The following is a 22,910-nucleotide window of genomic DNA, read 5'->3' on the forward strand; positions in this document are numbered from 1 at the left end:
TTACAAACCCAGCTATAATAGTATTATTTATCGAAGTCTATAAGAGTAATACCCTTTAGTATATTAGGACTTAATAGGATTCGAGGGACGAAGAGATACTCGTGTTTCTCATAGAATTGGCGGGAGTTAAGATAATCGTCGGTTATATTTGTAATTAGAGTATTAATACTAGGGATTTATTTACTTTAAATCCCTTTATTTACTTACAGACAACGTTAATAGGATTAAGGGAGACTCTGTAAGGAGAAGGTATAGGAGCGGGAGCTATAGTAATAGGGATAATAATAGGGATGTCTAAATGGGGGTACTAGACTGTATGTGATTGGGGTAAAAGAGTTTAAAAAACTGGGCTAGTCTCTCTAGTAAAGCAAAAAGGATCCCCCCAGCAAAAAGCACAATAAAAAAGGCCCAATTAACAAGCCCCCGACCAGAAACATTGCCCTCCACCTTAACTTGCATACATTTCAATGCACAGGCTCGGACTTGAGCGCTACAGATCTGCCTGTACTATGCCCAAAAAAGCGCTTTTTTGGGCATTAACGTTTTGCCAGTTTACCGAGTTTCTACGGTATACTTCTAGGTGATCTGATACTCATAAGTGTAATAGGGTGAAGGGGGCAAATGGTTGGATCATGTAGCTCACGAGGATAGAATGTCACGCTGCGAAACAGATTCAATGACATCGAATCACACTCGGCGCTTGACTGTGCTCCCGAGGTGCATCGCAAACTCTCCCAGCAAACTGGACGGCAGGGCCACTACTTGACAAGGCAATTGACGGGAGGCCGACGACGACAAGGCGTTGCCATTGTTTGTTAGTGAACGGCCATGATCAATGGCATGGTGTGACATTGAATCATGACTGGCGGTAATCCCATACCCCTATGGGCTCTGTCGCTGACTGGATTGAGGCGAGCAAGTGGATCCTTTGGATAAAAAGGGATCGTGGAAAGTGAGATTTCGGATTTCCGCCCAGGGCCCATCATCATTGCCTGCGCCATCGGACGGGAGCTCCTCCAGGCTTCGTGGATTGGTGGTGCTGGTTTGGTGGAGTGCTTCCTTCCATCTTCCCACCACTGTATGCCGACTGGGGACTGCAACGCGCACTGACCAATTCAGTTGGTTCAAGTGTTCCTTCCTCATTAGAAAGAACCTCGCTTCGTGGATGCTAATGTCCCGCTGTGACTGTTAAGGTTTCGCACCCAAACATACGCAATGACACTAGCAGATTGGCAACGGCGACACCATTGAATTTGATAACGAGATAATACCGTGTCTTTTGAACGAACAAAATGATGTCTTGGCTGCCGTCCAGGCCCGGTCGCTCCATGGTTGCGGCGCTGCTGCAATGCGGTGCCCTGGTGTGTCCACTCTCCGGCGGGCGCTCCTCCACCTCCAGGAACTGACCACTCAGGCTGGTACTGCCGTAGTGTACATCCTCGGACAAGTCCTCATTTCGGTCATGCCAGTCGTCGAACCAGACCTAAGACAGCAAAGTTCCTGTGGCCCTGCTGAAAGCCCTGGCAAGACGCAATCCTGCACCAAGATGGTCATGGGAAGATGCCAGCTCGCCGAACAAGTAGGTAGATCCGATTCCACTTTGCATCTCACCAGTGTCATCGTCATTCATCACTCCTCCGGATACGCAGTCGGCAGGATAGGGGACTTGTCTAGCCGAGAGGGAAACGAATCGACGCAATTCTAGCGTCAAGCACCACGGACCACACACGGGCGGCCACGGGCGGTGCGTTAGATTTCGCTGTTTCCGTTTTGAGAAACGCGCAACAGCAATATCACGATCCTCAGATTTCGAGATATGGATATACATACGGGTGCACGGCATGTTCCAAAGCTGAGGCAGGTCCATACCGTCGTCTCCTTGGCTTGCGATTGCTGGCTGGCTGGCTGGCACATCCTGACACTCCACACATCCATCAATTCAATCCCGTCAATCCGTCCATTCGACACCACTACGGGGAACCGGTAGGGTTTTGTAGGCATCAGAAAGACCTGCAGACATCCCTTGTAGCAGTCAGAGAAGGGACAATTGCTACCAACCTGAAGCGTCCCAGGCGGGCAGGTCATAGCATCGCCGACCTTGAATCCGGTCTGCCGTATCAAAAGGTCGGAACCCTCTGTCGCCTGTCATGTCTGGCACACCTACCATACAGCCGAAGCATCCCACCTTGGCTACCCCGTCAGAAGTACCTCCCAGTCTGACCTACCCACGGACACGGACGGTGATGTAGGCTACGGGGGGTTGTGCTCTGTGGCGGCCAGGAAAACTGTAGGCATGTATGTACACTACCTCTTGATGTTTGTAACTGGAATATTCGTCCTCCTTCGCTTCGCCTTTACTTTGTTTGGCTAAAAGCTTGGGGCACGGAGATGGGAACGGAGACGGAGACGGAGACGGGGACGGCCTGGTTGTTTCCATCGTCTTGCGCAACACAAGGCAGGTTGGAAGGATACAATACGATGTCTATCAGTTCCATCACCTCACCCTGAAACTGTCTGTTCCCTTTTTGATCTCGGCATTGAAGATATACGACTACCACTGATTTCGAGTCGTTTCGCTTTTCAGACTTTGCTTTCACTGCCTCACCTCCACGGTTGGGATTGCGAACCAGAAAAGATGAACAGCGAAATGGTATGTACACTGCAAGCTCCATACCCTCATGGGTGCCCCGGACCTTCCCTGGACATGGGGCGGCCCTCCTTCCATGTCCATCCCATCCATGCCCCCGTACGCTAGGGCATCCGGGAATCCATCTCAAGTCATCAGTCGAGGGCAATCGTGCTGGCAGACTGGGTAAAGGTTTGGCCAAGACGTTTCTTACGGGGTACGAACAGTACAAAGTTAGTACACAAGACACTACGAGAACTCTTGGTTCTCACCATCAGTGACCACTGCACTCACTCCTTCGTCAAGGTCTTGCTGGCAAAAAACATGGACGGATTGGATGCCTTTCACTGTGCGGCCGTTGCTTGCTGACGTTGCTGCTGCTACTGCCACTTTGGCTCACCCGTCAATAGTACTGTCCACCCGGATAGGCAGAGTGGTGCTCGGTCTTTCTGAGTGTGTGTGTCCAGTGTGTGCGAAGCGAACGTGAAGCGGAAGCACAGTACACAGTACGAGGAGCTTGCCGGGGGCCCTGTCTTAAATGGCCCTTTAACCAATCTCTGCCGCCGGTCCACTCCCTTTTCTTGCACTCCATCCTCTCTCTCTCTCTCTCTCGCTCGCTCGCTCGCTCGACCCGAGCAAATATCTATTCTCCTCCTCCCCTTTCCTCTTCCCTCCTCCTCCCATTCCGCCCTCAGTCGTTCCCTATTCCGAAACATTTCCTTCCAAAAAAAGAGATCCCCGATCGTCCCGACGTCGTGGTTCTCTTGTGTATTCCTTTTTTTCGCCAAAAAGAAAAGGAGGGAAGGAGGAGATTTAGATGCTCGAAATCCTGGGCCATACCGACAAGTTACCATCATCCCGGGCCGAAACACCGCTTTAAGAATATAAGGACCGGGTCAGAGAGTAGTTAGAAAGCAAAGAGAGTCTTGCATTTCGATTTGCATTGCTCCCTCGTGCTTTTTAGCCTCCTGTGACAAAGTCAAGTGTCTGCTCTGCACTCCCGAGTCCACAACCCCCCCTTACCGCATTTTCGGTACCGCAGTCCGTAATCTCGTACTGCAACCCCCAAAAAGGGCATTCTTCGGTCCGACGACGAGGACTTCCCTTGATAAAACCCTTCCGGCTCCCTTCGTTCCCACGAACACCCTTGGGATACCGGCAACACCCACCCATCCCTCATTCCCGAACCGAGCAACCCACCTCGCCGACGCCGACCTCGATTCGATATCCACCCTACTCAGCGACTGCGCCTATTTGCATCGCTGCCCCAGCCAACCCAGCCGATTCGAATCGACATTGCCGTCTCCGAACCCCGACGATAAACATCCGACCCCGTGCGAAGCCTTTGCTGGCCTTTTCCTCGGAGTTGAAAGAGAGCAGTGAGAGGTACGCAACGAAGAGACGCCAAAGGGAGGGGCACTTGGGGGGGGGGGGGGGGGGGGGGGGGGGGTTGGATTGTCAACTCAATCTCAGATTCCAGTGATGTCATAGCATTCATCCATGGGCGAGACTGAACTGGATCTGAGAAATGAAAAGAAATGAGGGGAGGGAATGATATATGATGTTGAACTTGGAGCTAACCTGTGGCTGTCTTCTCCCTTTCCAGACACATGCCACCGACCCGCGGCATCTTCCATCTTCACCCGCACGCCTGAAGCATTTGTCGTCGATCCAAAGGTTGCCTTTTGTGGGACACGTTAGCTCGTCGCTCCCACCTTGGTCACTGCAAGTTTTCAGAACTGTGTCGACCGTTGCGGTAAGGGACTCTTTTTTTTTTCTGCATTGTCTTGCCTTGCCGAAGCCTGCGCATTCTTCAACCCGTCATCCGAGCCTCACTTCTGCAACGTTATGCATCGCGCAATTCACAAGCCCCATAGGGCATTGATCACCATCCCATCAAAGATAGGATACACAGCAGGACACTTCCCTCTCTTTCCTTCCACCACCCACCGAGCACACAAAGAAAGTCATCCGTCTAGATCTGGGCTTTGATGGATCAGATCTGTCCAATGAGCGTGCTCAATTTGCAGTTACCCCTTGAAATGTGGAGTCGCGACATCAACCCGTCTGAGCTCAGAATCGATCAGAGATCCAGGGAGCCTCCTGGCTGCGCTCTCAGGAACGGTCCGTCCGTTGCTGGGGACAATGTCTGCGAAGCGAATCTAGCTGACTTGGAACGTTTAGAAGCCCCTTCAGACGGCATTATTCATAACCTCGTGTGTCCCGGCCACAGGCACACACTCCTCCCGTCACCTTGACGAGAGTCCTTCGACCTCTCGTCTTTTAACAATTTCAACCCAGCCCGGCGTTATCAACAGCCACCGTCACTCCTTCTACAGAAAGCATCCAAAAGACTTGATATTTCAGCACACTCTCTAATACTCTTAATACTCGTCCGTTTACAGCACGCGATAACTTCATAGACTTGAGCCTCATTCTTTCGGCTCATCTCAACAACAACTAATACTGCAACAAACGATTTCCAGGAGAACTCGGAACTCACCACTCTTTCAGCCATCGCCACTCTACGAGAAAGAAAAAAACTTCCAACAACAACCACCACCACACCCAAATCAAAATGGTTACCTCACGTCACAACGACGAGACCTTCTTCGTCGAGTCCGATGACCAGCCCGCGCCAAGGGTAAACGTTCGGGATGCTGCCAAGCTCATCGCTCGGAACAAGCAGGAAATGATCGCCAACAATCTTTCACGACTTGCTTGCGATGAGTATCTTGAGGATATCATGCAGCATATCCGTCACATGGAGGTAAGATTGTGCATGTGCGTTTCTGATTGGGTGGTTCAAATCGTGCTGACATGGACTTTGAATTTTATAGGATGAGACATTACCCGATGCTAACCTCATCGATATGCAACGCGAGATTCAATGGTTCATGCGCCCGTACCTTATCGACTTTCTTATCGAGGCTCACGCTGCCTTCTCGCTCCTCCCCGAAACCCTCTTCCTCACCGTCAACCTTCTTGATCGGTACTGCTCCAAGCGTGTTGTGTACAAGCAGCATTACCAGCTCGTCGGTTGCGCCGCCCTCCTGATTGCCGCCAAGTATGGAGATAAGAAGGACAGAGTTCCCCAGATCAACGAGCTCAACAACATGTGCTGTGGGCTTTACGATGCCGGCATGTTTACGCAAATGGAAATGCACGTTCTCAACACTCTCGACTGGAACATTGGACACCCGACCGTCGACTTTTTCACCCAGTTGATCGTGGCCGAGGAAAGGGACAGCAGGGATGTCGAACACATGGCGGCATACATTTGCGAGATTGCCTTGTACCACAGGGATTTCGTTTCCACCAAACCATCCATCATGGCACGGGTTTCTTTGGTCTTGGCGAGGGCTATTTTGGGCAAGCCCGAGGTTAATGATGGCGAATGGGACCAGGTCGAGAACGCCACGCTCTTGGCTCTTTCACAGCATCTCCACCAGCCTTCCGTCACGCTTTCCAGAAAGTATTCCAGCGCATACCTCTCCAAAGTGTCTGGCAAGCTCGCCGACTTCCTCGCTCAGCAGGCCGCTATCAACCGTCGTGGCGGTGCCCCGCCTTCCTCTCCGGGCGAGCTGACCCCCAACTCTAGCAAGGCGTCCAATGTCTACAGCACTCCCCACAAGGGCCTGGGAGCCGTTCCTGGTGCTGCTGATGGATACATGACCCCTCCGATCACCCCCGACGCTGCCAGCTTCGCACAGAACGGCACGATGATGAAGGAATATCCTGCTCCGCGTTGTCCGGTGACCCCGACACCGCAGCCGAACTCGCACAGCCAATCATACCCACCAGCAGCACAACATCAGACTTCAGCATCATCAACATCATCATCAACAAAGGCGCCCTCGTACTTTGAGACCGCGCCGTCGTCTCAAGTTACTTACTGAGTTGATGTTTCAGCTCAGTTCCTAAGGGTCTTGCTCCATTGAGTGAGTGAGTCCTGTGTATAGTGCTGTGTGTAAGGTTGGTTGGCAGCGAACAAGGTTCAGGTTTTTCTATTTCTCTCATCATCCGGCCTGCTGCGAGGGTGGGGTTCCATGGTCACGCATCCAGATACCATAGTTTTTGACAGAAGACATTTTGATTACAACATTTAAATTATCTGGAAGACAAAAGATTGCACACATCACACACTTTCAAGCGGCATCATCACGTCACACATCGCACATATTTTGTTTCGCGCGAAGTGGACACACACAATTCAGCGGCATGGCATATTAGCGTTTGACATTTTTATTCTTTTTTTGTTTCTATTATTTTCTACAAACAATATTGAACTACCGCCATTGGGGCAGATAGTCCTTTTTTAAAATGTTTCCAAACGAACTTTCATTTTCCTCGCACATTGATCTCGTTCATTTGACCGCCGGTTGAGGACCATTCGTCTTCGTCGTCGTTGTCGTCCCATCGCGGACTAGACAAAATGGATCCTTCTTCAGCTCACCGGCTTTTTCTCTTCCCTTTCCACCCACCAAAATCAGCAAACAAAAAAAGAAAACGAGAGGATCGACTATAACACTCTACGACAACCGCAATACAAACATAGGCAAGCAACCCACGAGTCGAGAGGTCCCTTTGTTTTCTTATCTTATTGGAAATTCCCACAATGGCAAGGCTGGCACCCACCACTGCGGGCTCTCAAGGCGGAAAACCTGGACAAGTCAATCAGACCGACAGACAGACAGACATTTGGATCGAATGGATGGATGGATCAAACCAAATGGGCAAACGCAACGGCGCTTTGAAGGTGTTACAAGTCACCCCGATCTGGACCACCGGATTGACAAGAGGGGATGGAAATGGAAGGAGAAGAGAAAGAAGATCGGTTATCAGCTGATGGAGGCAGGGAAGAGAAGGTGTCGGATCGGATTTGCGGAGGGGGATGAAGAGTTGAAAAGGGAATAACCAGCAAAAAAATTTAGCATTCACCGTGTAGGATGAAGGATAGGAGGAGAAAGATGGGAGGACCCAACGAACCCCCGAGTTTTGCGTTTTATTTTCAAGGGAAGAAAGGATGTGCGATGCCATGCTGGATTCGATATTGCGTTGGAAGGGAAAGGATTGGATGGAACATTGGACGGACGGCGGCGGACAGGGACTGGACAAATTGATATCAGGCATGCAACTGGCATACTGGCATACTTGGATTGGTAAAGAAGAACGGACACATCAAATAACTAAAATGCCGTTACTGCAACAATCGAGAGAGAAAAGAAAGATAATCCAATTTCCACCACGGCCCTCCTCCCGCTTCCACAGTCGTCGCCATTGTCGTCGTCGTCGTCACGAACTACCCATTCTCAGTGACAGGATCCCGTCCAAACCAACAAAGTTTCTATTCAATTCAGTTCAGTCAAGAGCAAGACGCACGCACAGAGAGAGAAGTTAGTTTCGTGTCTTGCGAGAGGGATAGGAGGATAAAACCATGGAGAGAAAACAAGGACAAAACAACAACAAGAAACTCCGGCAAATAGAGAGATACCCCTGGGCATTAGTTGACTATTTTTTTTCTTTGACCTTTTGTTTGATATAAATATTCTATTCTACTTACTGCTGCTTTAATTCTTTCTCCGTTCCGTTCCCCTAGTGATTCCTGCGCATGCTCGTGCTCGTGCTCGTGCTCGTGATCATATCGCGTACTTCTTTCTGCTCTTGTCGCTTTCTCCATTCGATTCAACTTGGTTGGTATCGCGTCACGTTTTGTGCAATATATATCCTTCTTCTTTCAAAGGATAGATAAACGGATAGTAGAGATACTTGAGTGACGAGCTCCCCGTCCCAACGAGAAGTCGTGACGGGGCAGGACCATGTTTACTTATTTTCTTTTTTATATGTCCATATTTTCTTCATCATTTGGACGCACCGCGATGTTTCCATCATGATGCGTTGCGTTTGTTGTTGTCAAAGTGCCTAAATACCTCGATTCTAGAACTGATAGCTAAGTCGACTAAACATCAAGAAACATCAGACATTGTATCAGATATCAGTTTGAAGTTACGCACCGTCCTCCGAAAGACTGTCTGTGGTACTTACTTAGTTAGGTAGTAGTGCTCTCCTCGTTCGATAGATATACTTCTCCACAACCTCTCTATCTCCCGTCCCAAGTCGGTCCATCTGTTCAGTCCTCTTCCGCGGCCCTCCTTTCATCCCTCCCACCCATCCCAAAAAAAAAGGGAAGGAACTTGGGGGTTCTAGTTCATGAATGGAATTCCTCCTGTCGCAAATTCCTCTGTGAACCTCCCTCCCTCTGATAACTCCCTTGGAACCATCCATTCCATTCCGATGGCTACCTAACCACTCTATGTATTCTATAGTAAAGTTTTGGACTTTGCATCCCGGCTGGAATCCTCGAGATTATATTAACAGGTTATAGGTGTCTATTCAAGATGACTGCAGGTATCAGTGTTTTCGCTTGTACAGAAGCTAAGCAATCAATCGTGTTCGTACTTACTGGTTGTGAAGATGGCCGGTGTCTTTCAGTATAAACCACACCGCCCTTCATTTTATATGTGTTATCGTGAGTTTATTGAAGCTTACCGCTACATCTGATCCAAAGGCTCATCCACCCCACTCACAGACGCAAATCCGAACAGTGGTCATGTTGCAAGATATGTAAGTAGTATTTGAACAGCCCTACCCGGTACTCTATCGCTGCGAAAAAAACAACACCTGAAAACACAACGCTTCGAAAGGATGTTCTCTATGTTCGAAAACTCCTCCTTCTGGTGTCTGCCTTGGCGCCGCGTGGCGCTGTTGCATCCACCATGGCATCCTTCACTCAACCCATCATACGTGCCCCTTCCTCGTCCATCGATCCAGTATTCGTTGTCTCTCCTTATCTCGTGTAGCCTTCCCTTCCTCATTCCCCTCTCACGGGCTTTCTCTTTGTGCGTTCCGTATGCACCCTAGGTGGGTGCATGATACACCACCAGCGCCGTGCTTCACACAAACACCTAGACCAACTTCTTCCACTGCTTTCCCTTTATGATCCTCTCTGTTATTTTGCCACAGCCACTTGCTGGCCTTGGTGATTCATCTCTGCTTCAAGACCAGAACAACCAGCTGCTCCTGTCAATTGCCGTCCTAAGGCCCAAACCGATATGGGTCAAAGTTTCCTCCATAAGGGTCATATGTCGGCGCGTGAGCCATGAGGCCCTGTCCCGGGATTTCGTTGATTCCTGGTGCCAGCCTCCGACCCTACTGGGATGGCAAGGCGTACTGCTGTGTCCATTCCCGGGCGGTGGCGACGGCAACGCTGGGGTTCTCCTTCCAGGTCTTGGCCACGTCGGGGGCGAGCGGGTCGTCGGGGTTGGGGGCGCCTAGGAGGGCTTGGATGGAGAGGAGGATGGTGCGGATTTGGAGGGCGGGGGACCAGTTGTCTGTCGGGTTTGGTATCGTGTGTTAGCTTTTCGGAACTGGCGTATCCAACTATCGCGGCTTTTCTTTCTCGGGACTACTCACTCTTGAGGACGTCGAGGCAGATGCGACCCAGCTTGTCGACGTTGGGGTGGTAGATCTTGGTAAGGAAGCGGATCTTGGGAGGGGTCATGGGATAGTCATCGGGAAGGAAGAGTTCGAGCTTGAAGACACCACCTGTGTGGGTGTTTGGTTCTCCTGTTAGCGATCATGTGGTATGTTCTCATGGCGCACGGAAGGTAAGAGATGAATGTAACGGCAGCCGTGGGGTTCAAGGAAGACCAACCCTCATATGGCGATTGCGAAGGGCCGTGGATCTCGACGTCGAAATAGCGAAGGTTGTCTTCGTGGGGAACAGCACTAATACCCGGGACACTGCGATCAGGAAGGAGAAGTTAGGACTTTGGTCTAGACTGTTTGCTTCTCGGGATGAGGATGGTATGTACGTACGGCTCCGCCATCAGCCTTTCGGTCTCTTTGACAATCCGCTTCGGAAGCGCCATGGTGATTAGATTAATTGCTGTTGGTGTTTAGTGCGAAAGGAAGCTCGACAAGCCAGTGGCAGAAATGGTGGTGAGGAAAATGTTTGTCGCTGAGGCTGGGAGAGACAGGAGGGCAAGTGGAGGGGCTATCGCCGATTGTTATGCTGGATGTCAGAGGGCAGTTTAAAGAGGCGTTTCGGAGGCTCCGGTTGACAAATCGAGGCAAACAGTAACGAACAGTGTACTGCGCTATCACGGTGCGAAAGGGCCTGTAAATAACCTAGGGAATGTGTGGTAAAAGCGGTAGTAGAGGTACGTAGGTAGGTAGGTATGGCTAGACCAAAATCGTCGCAAGGCAGTCGATTCTGTTCCTTGTGAACTTGTTGGAGACAAGTCGAAATCGGCAGAACCTACGGTAATCTCTTGCGACACGGGCAATTATTCACGAGCAAGGCGGGACGGGAAGTTCTCGATGATGGAACGCGGAATGGAACTGGAAGGCAAAGTGGAAGAAGGTCGGGTGTGTGGGATGCGCTGACGAATGAACCCGCGGCGTGCCTCTCTGACCAAACCACTGAATGCCCTGTGACAGCGGTCACGGCCCTGACAGCGACAGCCAGAGGTGGCCTACCTAGGTACCTGGGCTAGAGGCATGCGGATCCATGTGATGGGATGGAATCGGCTTCCATCATCCATTCCTCTACCTAATCGGGATCTCGCGATAAGCGCACAGACCACATGATCGAGAAGGTACCTCCTACCTAGTGTAGTGTACTGGCCAAAGTCACTGCCACTGCACCGCTGAGTGAGGTGCCGTTCGTGTCTCCAACTGTTCATCGGCGCCTTGTCGAGGTTGACGCCGTTGTCAGGTTGACCTTCCAATTGAAGAGAAGAGAGAGAGTGTGTGTGAGAGAGAGAGCTGAGAGATTCTCCATCTTGGTCGAACGGTTTCTCCATTCCACGTCCAGTTGTCTTCCAACCTGCCGGCCTTCACACTTTCTTCCGCTGATATCGACGCCTCTCGATATGTTTTGCATTGATCGACGACGACGACCTCCTGTGATCATTTCGGTTTGCATTCGACTTCACCATTCCCGAGACGCCCTACGAATGCCAGGTTATTCGTCCTTGGGGGACCTGGTCTAGTTCAACATAAAGTCTCGTCAAGTCCCGTCAACTCAACTCAACCCAACTCATCCTTGGTTTACCACTTCAGTCAAACTCCAGCACTGAGAATGGGATGAGGGAGGATACGCACCATGCTGCACCGTCTCGTCCAATCCTGATCCCGCAATATGCCCTCCGTATTTGACTCTCCGCCAAAGAAGGCGAAAACAATCAAGTCAGCCTTCGACAGTGAGAGCTTCGATGCCGACCTGACCATCCATGTTGATGGCTTGGTGGGCTCCGCCACCATCTCACCCTCGGGCCGTGATGTTGCTCTTGCTTCCCCCGAGGGCCTCGCCATCATAGACCTGGACTCGCCATGGAATCCACCACGAAGACTGAGCAGCCATGGCCTCCCGTGGCTGGTGGTCGATGTTCAATGGTCTCCCTTTGCAGCTCGTGACTACTGGGTGGCTTCGACAGCAAACCATCGCTGTCTGGTATGGAACCTCAACATGAGGGACGACTCGCCCTCTGGAGCCATCGAGCACTCGTTGCAAGCCCATAGTCGGGCCATCACCGACATTAACTTTTCCGCTCACCACCCAGATCTTCTAGCCAGTTGCTCAGTTGACGGTTATGTTCATCACTGGGATCTGAGAAGACCGAGACAGCCTGCTCTGTCATTCTGTGACTGGTTTGCCGGTGCAACGCAGGTCAAATACAGTCGTCAAGACCCTCATGTCATTGCTTCGGCTCACGATCGATTGCTTCATATCTGGGACGACCGAAAGACTGTCGAACCCCTCAAGACCATTTGTGCTCACACGTCCAAAATCTACGGTATCGACTGGAATCGGACTGATGCCCCCTGCCTGGTCACCTGCTCCTTGGACAAAACCATCAAGTTCTGGAACTACGAAAAGACCGACAAACCAGAGCGTGTCATTCGCACCGACTTTCCAGTATGGCGAGCTAGGCACACCCCTTTTGGCAACGGCTTGCTTGCCATGCCACAGAATGAACCGGGCAACCTTTACCTGTACGATCGGCAAACCGCCCCAGAGGCTCCGAGCGCGTCAGAACCCGTGGCCATGTTCTCAGGACACGGAAACCACAAAGTGAAAGAATTTCTGTGGAGAACCCGAGGATCAATTACGAGCGAGGGTGTTGATGAGCGCGAGTTTCAGTTGGTTTCCTGGGGCGAAGATAATGAGTTGCGGTTGCAAAAGGTTGAGCCCGACATTCTTGAGTCCGTTGGCTATGTGAAAGGGAAGACCGTGGTGAAGAACCTGGCCCTCACCCGCAAAGGCGCAGCTTACAAGACCTTCCGCGCAGTCGACGATACTGTCCACCGCGATCGCAGGACTGCTACCATGAGCGACCCGCGTCCGGGAAGCTCGGGTCAGTATCGCAAAAGTGCTCTGAGCTATGGCCTAAACTCCCATCTCCGTCGGGTTGGGCCTACGTGGCGAGGTTCTCCAATGAAGGCCAAGGTGAATGGCGGCAAAAGTATGGACAAGAGTCAACTGCAAATCGGGTGGATGAAGGGTATCTCCATGACCAAGCGGAAATCCGAGTCCGATGGCCCTGGACGAGGTAGCATCAAAGACTCTGGCCTCTTCAGCCATGGTGCCTATGACGATGACTGGGCTGAACCAGAGTCCATTCAAGACGAGTTCATCCACGTCAGCAATCGTCTTCCCAACGTGAAATGGGAAAACATCGATATGGATGCATTGATTCTCAATGCCTCATTGAAGGGGCCATGGGGCTTCAACGATGAGGGGATATTCATCAAGGTTAAAGTCGATATTCCAACCAGCTATCCCACCAGCAAGGCCCCCAAGTTTTATGTCGAAAAGACATCCTTCATGCCCGAAGAAACTCACGAGAAGATCGAGCGCGAGCTGCAGATACTTGCCAATCAGTTCCTCGAAAGGAAACAAAACTGCCTCGAGGTGGCCTTCTCTTACTTGCTCGGCGATGTCGACCTCGAAAATAGTACCACCCTCTTTAAGAATGTCAGGGATCTCAACGACGAGGAAATCGAAGCGCTAGCAGACGAAAGCTCCAGTGACGAGGAAGACAGCGATGTCCAGGCCAGAGGATCTGTCTCAATGTCACAGGACCTTACGGCGAGCACTGAACTTGACCCGACAGCCACCCTTGCTCCAACACAACGCCCCATTGCAGTGCCGACGCCCAGAAAGTGCGGAGCAAGATTTTCCAACGACGGCAGACTTGTGTGCTTCTTCCCCTCAAAAGAACAACAAGCCCTCGCACTATTCTCGATCTCCAATTCGGATGCCTACCGTGATCGACAGAAAGGAGAACCGAATTTTGCGGGTTTCGGTCGTCTCACCCAGGATTCGCCGCCTCCGAGACGTAGATACAACGATGATGACTCGGGTTCTGACGATATGAGTGATGGGTCGGAAGACTCTGAATCCAGCTCCTCCAGCGACTCGGAGCCGTCAACCATGCACAAGATCAGTCTATGGCATCAACCTGGTGGGCGGAGTCTCAAGAAGACATGGAGTACCAACGACTCGTTGCGCTCCAGCGGAGGAGGCACCGGCGCTGGTACCGGAACCGGAACGGGAATCAGTCGAAGAAGGCTCCCAGCCAGGCCTAAAAATATCATTGCCCTTCACGATTTGCGCAGCCTACTTCCATCGCAGAAACAGTTTGCTCAGGAGTATGCGATCTTTGGCGATGGCGCTGAGGTGTGCATGCATAATGCCATGGTCGCGGAGAATTATGGGTATCACGACCTCGTTCATATATGGCATTATGCGGCCATGTTGTTGCGGAATGACATCCCGCTTGAAATCCATGAACAGCAAAATAGAAAAGAGTCTGTCCTTGTTATAGCCAGAGACGCCTCTGCGCGGGTTCGGGATGACGAGTATGCACAGCACTTTGGTTGGGACAGTAATCTATCTGGCCGTGTCAAGTGGGGTTACCACCCTTTAGCCCAGAGCTTGATTGCCGACCTTTTCAACTATTTTGAAAAGGTAGCTGACATCCAGATGCTAGCCATGCTGGCTTGCATCTTCGGAGACTCGTCCGCTGAGGACGGGGTAGCCTATGCAGGCTCACATCTTCCCCAGCCTGAGACACCCCTGCCTATGAAAGCCCCTTCCTTTTCACTAGAGTATTTCCCTACCGACCCAGCATTATGGCATATCAACTACAAGAGTCAAGCTAGTAGTGCCATCACGACTCCCAGAACCGTCCATACTCCTGCAATATACTCAGAGTCACCAGGAATCGAGGACGTCGTAGCTTTACTTGAGCCTACACCCAACTCCTTCTCCGCTGGCGAAACTCCCCCGAAGATGTCTCGAGATCATCTACGAGAAGGCGACCAAACTCAAAGCCTATCGACATCGCCTAGCAATAGGCTCTTTACCCGCTCCAACACGGCTGTTTCTGCAGCTTTTAGCCTCCCGAAGACACTGGCTGGAATGGTTTCGGGGTCACCTCCAGATCCCCCACCACGCAAGCGGCCTAGCCCTGCCGAAGCCATCTTCAACAACCTTGCTCCAAGTGTTACCTGGGGAACTTCAACCGTGTTTGGGGGTACGGCTCCCGAAACACCGGGTACGGCACGAACTTCACTCTCAGATGATGAGGGTAGAAATCATGATATGACGGTCTTGGTACCTGTTGCAGTCTCGGTCGTCCCAGAGAACCAGGGCCTCTTTGACGACGATGGATGGCTGAACACGCCTCTTCTCGATCCAAGCCGCAACCATGTCTACTCGTATTACCGTTATGCCTACGCCGAGATGTTGCAAATGTGGGGCCAGCCTTTATCTCGCCTCGAGATCATGAAGTTCAATGTCCTCAAGGGCGACAAGACATCGAGCTCTGGTTGCTACAGTGATGTCACGCATAGCATAGATGGCTGCTACGATCACGAAACGGCTGAGAATACTGCTGCTAACAGTGCCAGCCAAAACCCTGCCTTTGGCGGACGGAAAGAGCAACTCCAGGCTTTGATCGCCTCTGGTCGCGGCCTTGATGTTACGGGCATTTGCCGCATTCATGAAGAGCAGCTTGATCCGGTGGAGTACACCAGGCCGACCAAGGGCAAATACGGCGGTGCCGTTGGTACATGCCATAGGTGCGTTAAAGCAGGTAACAAGAAAGAACAGAAACAGCTGCGCTGCGTGTACTGTCTCGAGCCCATCGCCGCGCTTTACCCACCTTGTCTCAACTGCGGCTGCGCCTTCCACGAAGCCTGTCTGGCTGAGTGGCACGAGATGGGCGAAGAAGAATGTCCAGCGGGTGATGACTGCTGCTGTGTCGAAGATGCCAGCACCGCGCACGTGGAGAGATGGTCGGCCTTGCAAGCTGCCGTGGCGGCCATGAATAAGATGAGAAGCGCCGCCAGCGGAAGTCTACACCAGCAGGTGGACCGCGACAAGGAGAAGAGCTCAGGCAATCAGTCGAGTATATCAAGAAGATCTTCCATCAAGACCGTTTTGACCGGCGTCGCCAGTGTCGCCACCGGAGGCACCGGCAGCCGACCGCGTCGCCGAAGCGTACCTACCGACCTCGCCAAGTTCATGCGCGGCGGCCGCTCCGATCCCAATGCCTACCGTCCGAACGACGACAACGACGATGACTACGACGAAGACGACGATGATCTTCCCACTATCGCCATCACCAGCTCCAACGGCGGCTCCTGCGACCGCAGCCGCAGCGCCCACCCCACCAATCGCCGCGCCGTCTCAACCGCCTCCCCCTCCGGCATCATCACAAACACAATTCCGCACCAGTTCGGCCGACGTAGAGGCGGTAGTTCCGCCTCTCACCTCGCCGCCACCGGCGGCTACAGCAGTGGCTACGGCCATCGCTCCTCCAACCTTTCCCACTTTTACATCGCAGCCGACGACAATTCAGGTGACTCCGCCGACTCCAATAACGAAGGCACCGCCACCACCCAATTCACGGCCTCCTCCAACTCCAACCGCGCCTCGCAGACTCTGCTCTCAGGCAATGACATTGACCGCGAAGAGTGGGAATCCGTCGCTTCCTCGCGCGGTATACCTTCGCTTTCGAATGACCCGCTCCACCCTTCGCACCATTCTCGATCCGGTTCTCGATCCGGGAACTCTTCCCGATCAGCCTCTGGCGGCTCCGACACGGGTGGTGGGAAAGATAATACCACCACATCATCATCGTCGATGACGACGACGACCCCGAGAGTAGGTGACAGTGGAAGCGACAACAGCAAAAGACCACCACATCACGAACGCACGCCCAGCGGAAGAGGATTCACGGCGCTGAAACCGCCGCCCTACGGAGACGAGCCGATAAGCGCGGCGAGATTGAGTTTGGGGAATCGGTTGAAGAAACATATTGCTGGTTCTTCTGCTGCTTCTGGTTCAGGATCGAAGGGCGGTGAGTCAGGGTCTGGTGGAAACGGTGGGAATGCTGGGAGTGATAGCGGTGGTGGGGGTGACACTACTGGTGTTGCAGGAGGGAGTGGAGGTAGCAGCAGCTCTTTATTATTGGGAGGTGGTGGTGGTGCACAACGACCGAGTTTGTTGAGGAAGAAAAGTACAGGTGTTGCTGTTTGGAGAGGCGGCGGTAACTAGGTAGATTAAAGGGACCAAAGAACAAAGGAGACCGAGGTTAGCGGTTCAAGGGCAATTACTTGCCAGACTTGCTGGTAATGTAAGGTGTAGACCTGGCAAATAGGTTAGCGAAAAGAAATCTTGAATCGAAGTCATCACCCACTTCACTTTGAATTTCGGTTTTCACTTCACGCCTTTTTACCTCGATTTGTATTCTATTTCACCTTTTTCTTCGCTTCTCTCTACTTCTTCTACGTCCTTTTTCTATTGTTCTTCCCGGTTCATACATATACGTAACCTCTCTCTTTACTTTCCTCTTTGACTTCTCTTCGCGTATTTCTTCACCCTTCTTCTTCTCTTTATTTCGGGTCTCTCTTCACTTGGCTCCCTCAATGGGACCTTCACCTCTCTAATATTTACTCCCTACATGTTACTAGCAAAAATCAGCATCGCCATACGTAAAGGGCGGCAAGCGCGCCACCGACTGTCACAGGACACTGCACACAGCCTTAACGTGTTCCTAAACAGTCTACACATTTCGCGTTCGATCTAACTTTGAAGAGCCTACAATTGTATACTTTGCATTGGTGTTATTATTGTGATGGCCACTACCTATGCACTTCCCACCCACTCCATAACACACGGGCGTTGGAACTCCATACTGGTACGTTGTGTAAAATATCAACTAGATTTCCTCTAATTCTAAAACTGTGAAAAGATACAGACCGCTCTCTGCCTTTTCTCAAGGACCATCAAAACTGCTAAAACTCGCCAGAAAAAAAGAAAGAGACAAGTATCATGCCCCGCCTGCGCTTCTGTCTAAAGCTGAGTATTTATAAATAAAACCAGAGATATATAAACATATGTCTGAATGCACCGGCTGGCCTTCTCCGCTTTCTACCACACACACATCCTTTGATTAATCCCTACTACGACCACCTAAAATCCCTGCTTCAATGACAACGATAGCTTGCACAGCAAACAAGACGAACGGCTACTACCAGTCATCCTCATCATCATCCCTCTTCGCCATCGCCTGCTTCCTTGCCTTCAAGGCATCCGCCAAACTGCCCGCTATGCTCGGCGTCGGGGTGCTGCTCCTACTCGCATCGCTTCCTGATCCGTTCGCTCCGTTCAAGCTCATGCCCGAATCCCTATTCTGCAGCGAGGCCACGGCGGGCGCGGGCGCGGGCTTACGGCCAGCGACTGGTCGCTTGGCGGGCGGCTGAGGAGCTACACGACCGCCACCGTTGGCAGCGGGGGGAGGAGGAGGAGGAGGACGGGGAGCGACGACAGGAGGTGCGGGGGCTTGCTCTTCTACGTATGCGGCAGGAACCCAGGCTTGACCTTCGGGGGTCTTGGCTAGCCACCAGCCTGTGAAAATCATTGTCAGGATTTCTATATTTTCAAGAAGAAGATAAATGGCTAGGGAGGGGCGGAAACATACCATTGTTCTCTTTCTGGACAATCTCAATCATATCTCCAGCCTTGATGGAGAGCTCGTTCTCTCTTGTGCCAGCAAAGTCATACAGGACCTTGGCCATGATCTTAGGCTTAGCAGCCGGCGCTGGAGGAGGGGGCGGCGGAGGGCGCACGGTCGAGGTGCTGGACTGCTGCCTCGTATGACTGGGAAGGGACTTGGCAGCGGCTGGTGTAGCGGCTGCCCCAGGGTGAGCGGGAACAGGCCTGCTAGAAGCCGCAGCGGCAGAAGAAGCAAGAGGGTTAGAGGCAGCGATAGAAGGACCACCGCCGGGCCGGGGCTGAGCCGTGCGGTTCGGGTTGGCATTTCTCGCTGGTCTTCCACCAGGACCGCCAGGCTTGATAAGCTTGCCCTTGGTAATAGGCCTTGGAGGAACAGGCTTGGCCTTGGGTTGGGGCCTGGACACAGAGTTGGGAGGCTCGCCAGGCTGAGTATGAACAGTACTGCTCTTGTAGAAGTCCTGCGAGGTTGGCGCATCCTTCAACACCTTGACCAACTGCATCTTGCCGGGTTTCTTGGCGTACTCAATGGCGTCGCCAATCTTCAGATTGAAGCTTCCGGGCATGACCCTCTTCATCTGCGTGAACATCTCGGTCTTGAGCACGCAGTTGAGTAGGGGATCGGGCTCTTGCTGTGACCCAACACCCAGGGAGAACCAGTCGTCTCTGGCGGTAGACGCCCCAATGAACTTGATAGAAGCCAATGGGAATGCCTTCTCTGCCATGATCTGAACGTGACCCTGATTGAGAACCTGGGCGACGATGTAGAACTTGCTGTTGGTCACGACCAGGATTCTAGGACTAGGCTTGCTGGAACGACCAAACTTGTGCTCAAGAAGCTCACCGCGGCAAGAGAAGACTGCCTTCTCGTTGCTACCAATGCCGATGGCATTGCGAATCTGAGCACCAGGACCGGTGGTAGCATTGATGCCAAGGTAGTCACCCAAGAACCGACGGGAACCAAGAATAGACATTCTCCTGCGCTCCTTGCGGCCTCCCAACACCTTATGGCCTTCTTCACGGAGCTGCAGGTACTCGGCACCAACGCGTTTCTTCCTCCAGATACGCTGGATACGGATGGCAGCCTCTGCCCTGTATGCAAGATATGCACGCCACATGCGCTGAATGCGCGTCGCCATGTTATGCCAGTACCTGTCTCTCATATGCTCAAGAGCGAACAAAGTCTCGGGCGACTTGATGAAGGCCTTGGTCACACCTAATTGCCACTCCTCCTGCGGGATACTTGTGTCCTTGAGGATTTGCTTTGTAGCCGCTTCGTAAGAGCCCGTCCAGGTATACTCACCAGCGTATGATGTGGCAGGCGAGAGTAGGAAGAAGCGATCGACAAACTTCTCGAACGACTGACGGTATGCGAAACCGGCGCGGCGAATGCGAACGTTTTCTTGAAGACCGAGATACTTGACCTGATGAAGAACATTGGGCTCATTGTACTCTGTTGGCGACTTGTTCTCGTTGGGTTTGATAGTACGGATATACGAAGGCTGGCATTTCATCAGAGTATCGACTAAAGCATTCGCGGAAGTTCTGATTCTGTCACCGGCAGAAGGGGGCTGCCTGCGGTTGTCCAAGTCGACCTGCTGGGGGAACAGAGTATGAACGAACTGGTTCTGGCTGGCCTGGAAGAGATTCTGGACACCCTTGAGAAGCAAATCCTTGTTCTTGTCCGTGATACCGTCCACACTGTACGTCACATCACCGGCGTAATGCTTGACAATAAAGGCACCCTGACGGGGCGTAAGATGGGGGTTCGACATGCCGTTGATGCTCTGCATGAAGGTGCGGTCGGAAGCCGCCGGATCAGCGTGGGCAGTCTTGGTGGCATCCTTCATAGCAGAGAAAATACCAGGGGGCCTGGTAGACTCAATCAAGTCGCACACAATCTTGTTGTCAAAGTACTTGATGGGCGTCCACTTGATCTGTTCCCTCGCGTACTCATCCTGCTCGGCCTTCAGTGTCAATTGGATGAAGATTTGCTGGAGCTTTTCGTTCACGTAGTTGATACAGAGCTGTTCAAAGCTGTTCTTTTCGAAAATTTCGAAACCGTAAATATCAAGGATACCAATTGAGTTCGTCGTAGCTTGGCGAGCCTTGAGCGACAGGTTGATGCGCTCCACAATCCAGTCAAACAAGTTGTAGTAAATGGCCATTGCCAGGGCATCTCTTGTCGCGGTAGCCTGGGGAACGTTGGCGGGAGACTCGATAACCTCACCGGGTCTTGGGGTCAAGATACGGATCGTGAGGGCGTGGACCAGCTGAGCGGGATCAACCTCGAGAAGGTATGCCAAGAAATCAACCACAGACTGATCTGATACGGCGGCATATCCATCATCACCCTCCTTAAACACCAGGTTTCCTGCCCAAAGAATAGCCGACAGCATTCGGAAGATGTTATCCTGTTCCTGCTGCGAGAGACCGATAATCTTCATGGCATTAAGGGTATCCTGGTACTCGGCCAAATCATCGATACCGTCGACATCGAAGCACTTGGCCTTGCTGGTATAGAGGTATGTTTCGGGTTTCTGGATGCCGTACATTTCGCGGTACTGCTGGGAAGCTCCTTTTGTGAATTGGTAAAAGATGTGGAAGTTACGCTCGTTGGCGATCTGGCCGACGACACGGCTCTTCTCAAGGAGGTAGTTGGTGATGTCGGCACCGATGGGTTCGCCCTGAGCGTTGAAGTGAATCTGGAGGTACTTGCCGAAGCGGGACGAATTGTTATTTCGCAGCGTCTTGGCGTTACCGAAGGATTCAAGCAGAGGGTTTGTCGCGAGCACCATGTCCTTGATCTGCTGGATATCCCCCGACCCGCCGCCAGACACGTTGGCGATGTACTGCATGATGCGCTTGGCCGCCTCGGTCTTGCCGGCTCCGGACTCGCCCGAGATGATGACGCACTGGTTCTCGCTGTAGGCCTTCATGTTGTAGTAGGCCGATTCGGCAATGGCGAAGACGTGAGGGGGCATCTCCAGACGGTTCTTGCCCTTGTAGCTCTCGAGGACCTGGTCGGTGTAGATGCCCAGGTCGCGAAAGGGGTTGACGGACACCAAGACATGGCCGATGTATGTGTAGATCTCGCGTCCCTCGAAGCGCTTCTTCAAGTTCTCGTTGATGGCCTCGTTGGAGACCTTGCTGAGTAGTGTCAGGTCTGATACACCGATCTCCTTCTTCTTGGTGGTGTCGAAAGTGGCCTTCTTGGGCTTGGCCGAGCTGGACTTGTCTCCGCCAGCAGAGCGCTCGGCCCGCGCGGCCTTGTCCTTTGATCGCTTTGTGATACCCTGTGAGGATGGAAGGACATTGGTTAGTGCTTGTCGAACTGTGTAGGTTGTTGTGGTGATGCGCAGAGCATTCGGCACATCCCCTTGGTCTTGGATGGGAGTGGGCTTGGATCGGCTTGTTGTGAAGGTCGGATGATGCTACTCACCATGACGGGTGTTGTGTCTCTTTGTGTCTCTCTTTGGTGTACTTTCAAGCTGTCTCCTGAACTGCTATGGCCAGCAATTCGCGCTTCCCACCGAGGCTGTCGTGGGATATGTTTGTAACGATCGAATGTCCGCGATGACGGGTATTAGGTGCGGACCGGTAGTAGCGTGCGGTCGGTGTGTTGTGAAGCGGGGTGGTGGTGGTGAGGGCGGTATGTCAGAGGACGGAAGAGAGGGAGACTGGACTTGGAAAGACGGACGTTGGAGTTGCAGCGAGTGTGAGGTGTCGCAGCAGTAAGTATGTACTGTATGTACCTAGAACTAGTCTACACTAATCGCCGGTTCAAGTCGCCGTTCCTTGGAGAAGATGCGTAATCGCTGGTGCTCCGCCTCCCCTGGCAGGAGCAACCTAACGGGAGCGACCTCTGTGCCGCCCGGGCAATCCCCCATTGTGCACTGGTACCTGTACCCTTAATTACCGGAGTTGGTGCCTAACGCTGGCCGGCCTTCTATAGCGGGACACATGTACAGTGACGAAGGCCGCGAACGAAACCCACAAGGTGATCCACTTTGTTGGGCCTTGACGGGTCTTCCCCGCCAGCCGACACGATGAAATGAAAGGGATAAGCCAATCAGAGAAGCTCCCCTTGTACTTTACAGCCACACTGTCTGACATTCAAGCCACCGATACCTAGACTTGAGGTGTCTCTGAAGCCGAAAGCCACGCAAGCAGATGGTCCGAGTTGCGGTCCGC

At 52.3% G+C, this 22,910-nt stretch overlaps 5 protein-coding genes across 5 annotated transcripts; 2 read left to right on the forward strand and 3 right to left on the reverse strand.

Annotated features, from left to right (window-relative positions):
• The first annotated feature begins 3,219 nt into the window (after positions 1-3,219).
• On the forward strand, positions 3,220-8,211 carry NCU02114 (G1/S-specific cyclin Cln1). Its single transcript, XM_959015.3, has 4 exons — positions 3,220-4,012; positions 4,233-4,382; positions 4,811-5,396; positions 5,467-8,211. The coding sequence occupies exons 3-4, from the start codon at positions 5,205-5,207 to the stop codon at positions 6,523-6,525; spliced, it is 1,251 nt and encodes a 416-aa protein (XP_964108.1). The 5' UTR covers positions 3,220-4,012; positions 4,233-4,382; positions 4,811-5,204; the 3' UTR covers positions 6,526-8,211.
• On the reverse strand, positions 6,640-8,210 carry NCU16332 (hypothetical protein). The gene has a single exon (XM_011395039.1). The coding sequence runs from the start codon at positions 7,757-7,759 to the stop codon at positions 7,304-7,306; it is 456 nt and encodes a 151-aa protein (XP_011393341.1). The 5' UTR covers positions 7,760-8,210; the 3' UTR covers positions 6,640-7,303.
• A 1,023-nt stretch (positions 8,212-9,234) lies between the features above and the next one.
• Positions 9,235-11,108, reverse strand: NCU02113 (ubiquitin-conjugating enzyme E2 13). The gene is made up of 4 exons (XM_959014.3): positions 10,505-11,108; positions 10,341-10,429; positions 10,100-10,231; positions 9,235-10,017 (listed from the first exon to the last, which is right to left on the reverse strand). The coding sequence occupies exons 1-4, from the start codon at positions 10,555-10,557 to the stop codon at positions 9,836-9,838; spliced, it is 456 nt and encodes a 151-aa protein (XP_964107.1). The 5' UTR covers positions 10,558-11,108; the 3' UTR covers positions 9,235-9,835.
• A 240-nt stretch (positions 11,109-11,348) lies between these two features.
• Positions 11,349-17,399, forward strand: NCU02112 (hypothetical protein). The gene has a single exon (XM_959013.2). The coding sequence runs from the start codon at positions 11,832-11,834 to the stop codon at positions 17,256-17,258; it is 5,427 nt and encodes a 1,808-aa protein (XP_964106.1). The 5' UTR covers positions 11,349-11,831; the 3' UTR covers positions 17,259-17,399.
• Positions 17,400-17,906: 507 nt separating this feature from the next.
• NCU02111 (myosin-5) lies at positions 17,907-22,498 on the reverse strand. Its single transcript, XM_959012.2, has 3 exons — positions 22,159-22,498; positions 18,685-22,012; positions 17,907-18,611 (listed from the first exon to the last, which is right to left on the reverse strand). Exons 1-3 carry the CDS (start codon positions 22,159-22,161, stop codon positions 18,235-18,237), a joined length of 3,708 nt encoding a protein of 1,235 aa, XP_964105.1. The 5' UTR covers positions 22,162-22,498; the 3' UTR covers positions 17,907-18,234.
• Between the last annotated feature and the right edge of the window lie 412 nt (positions 22,499-22,910).

This window comes from Neurospora crassa, linkage group I (assembly GCF_000182925.2).
Source record: "Neurospora crassa OR74A linkage group I, whole genome shotgun sequence".
Lineage (NCBI taxonomy): Eukaryota > Fungi > Ascomycota > Sordariomycetes > Sordariales > Sordariaceae > Neurospora > Neurospora crassa.

Bases quoted from the DNA above. Each gene is read 5' to 3' on its own strand.
- NCU02114 (XM_959015.3), top strand. From the start codon at position 5,205: ATGGTTACCTCACGTCACAACGACGAGACCTTCTTCGTCGAGTCCGAT. The intron at 5,397-5,466 runs GTAAGATTGTGC...TGAATTTTATAG, and splicing joins AGCATATCCGTCACATGGAG to GATGAGACATTACCCGATGC.
- NCU16332 (XM_011395039.1), bottom strand. From the start codon at position 7,759: ATGCCTGATATCAATTTGTCCAGTCCCTGTCCGCCGCCGTCCGTCCAA.
- NCU02113 (XM_959014.3), bottom strand. From the start codon at position 10,557: ATGGCGCTTCCGAAGCGGATTGTCAAAGAGACCGAAAGGCTGATGGCG. The intron at 10,430-10,504 runs GTACGTACATAC...TCCTGATCGCAG, and splicing joins GAAAGGCTGATGGCGGAGCC to TGTCCCGGGTATTAGTGCTG. The intron at 10,232-10,340 runs GTTGGTCTTCCT...ACACCCACACAG, and splicing joins TTCGCAATCGCCATATGAGG to GTGGTGTCTTCAAGCTCGAA.
- NCU02112 (XM_959013.2), top strand. From the start codon at position 11,832: ATGCCCTCCGTATTTGACTCTCCGCCAAAGAAGGCGAAAACAATCAAG.
- NCU02111 (XM_959012.2), bottom strand. The intron at 18,612-18,684 runs GTATGTTTCCGC...TGATTTTCACAG, and splicing joins TGTCCAGAAAGAGAACAATG to GCTGGTGGCTAGCCAAGACC.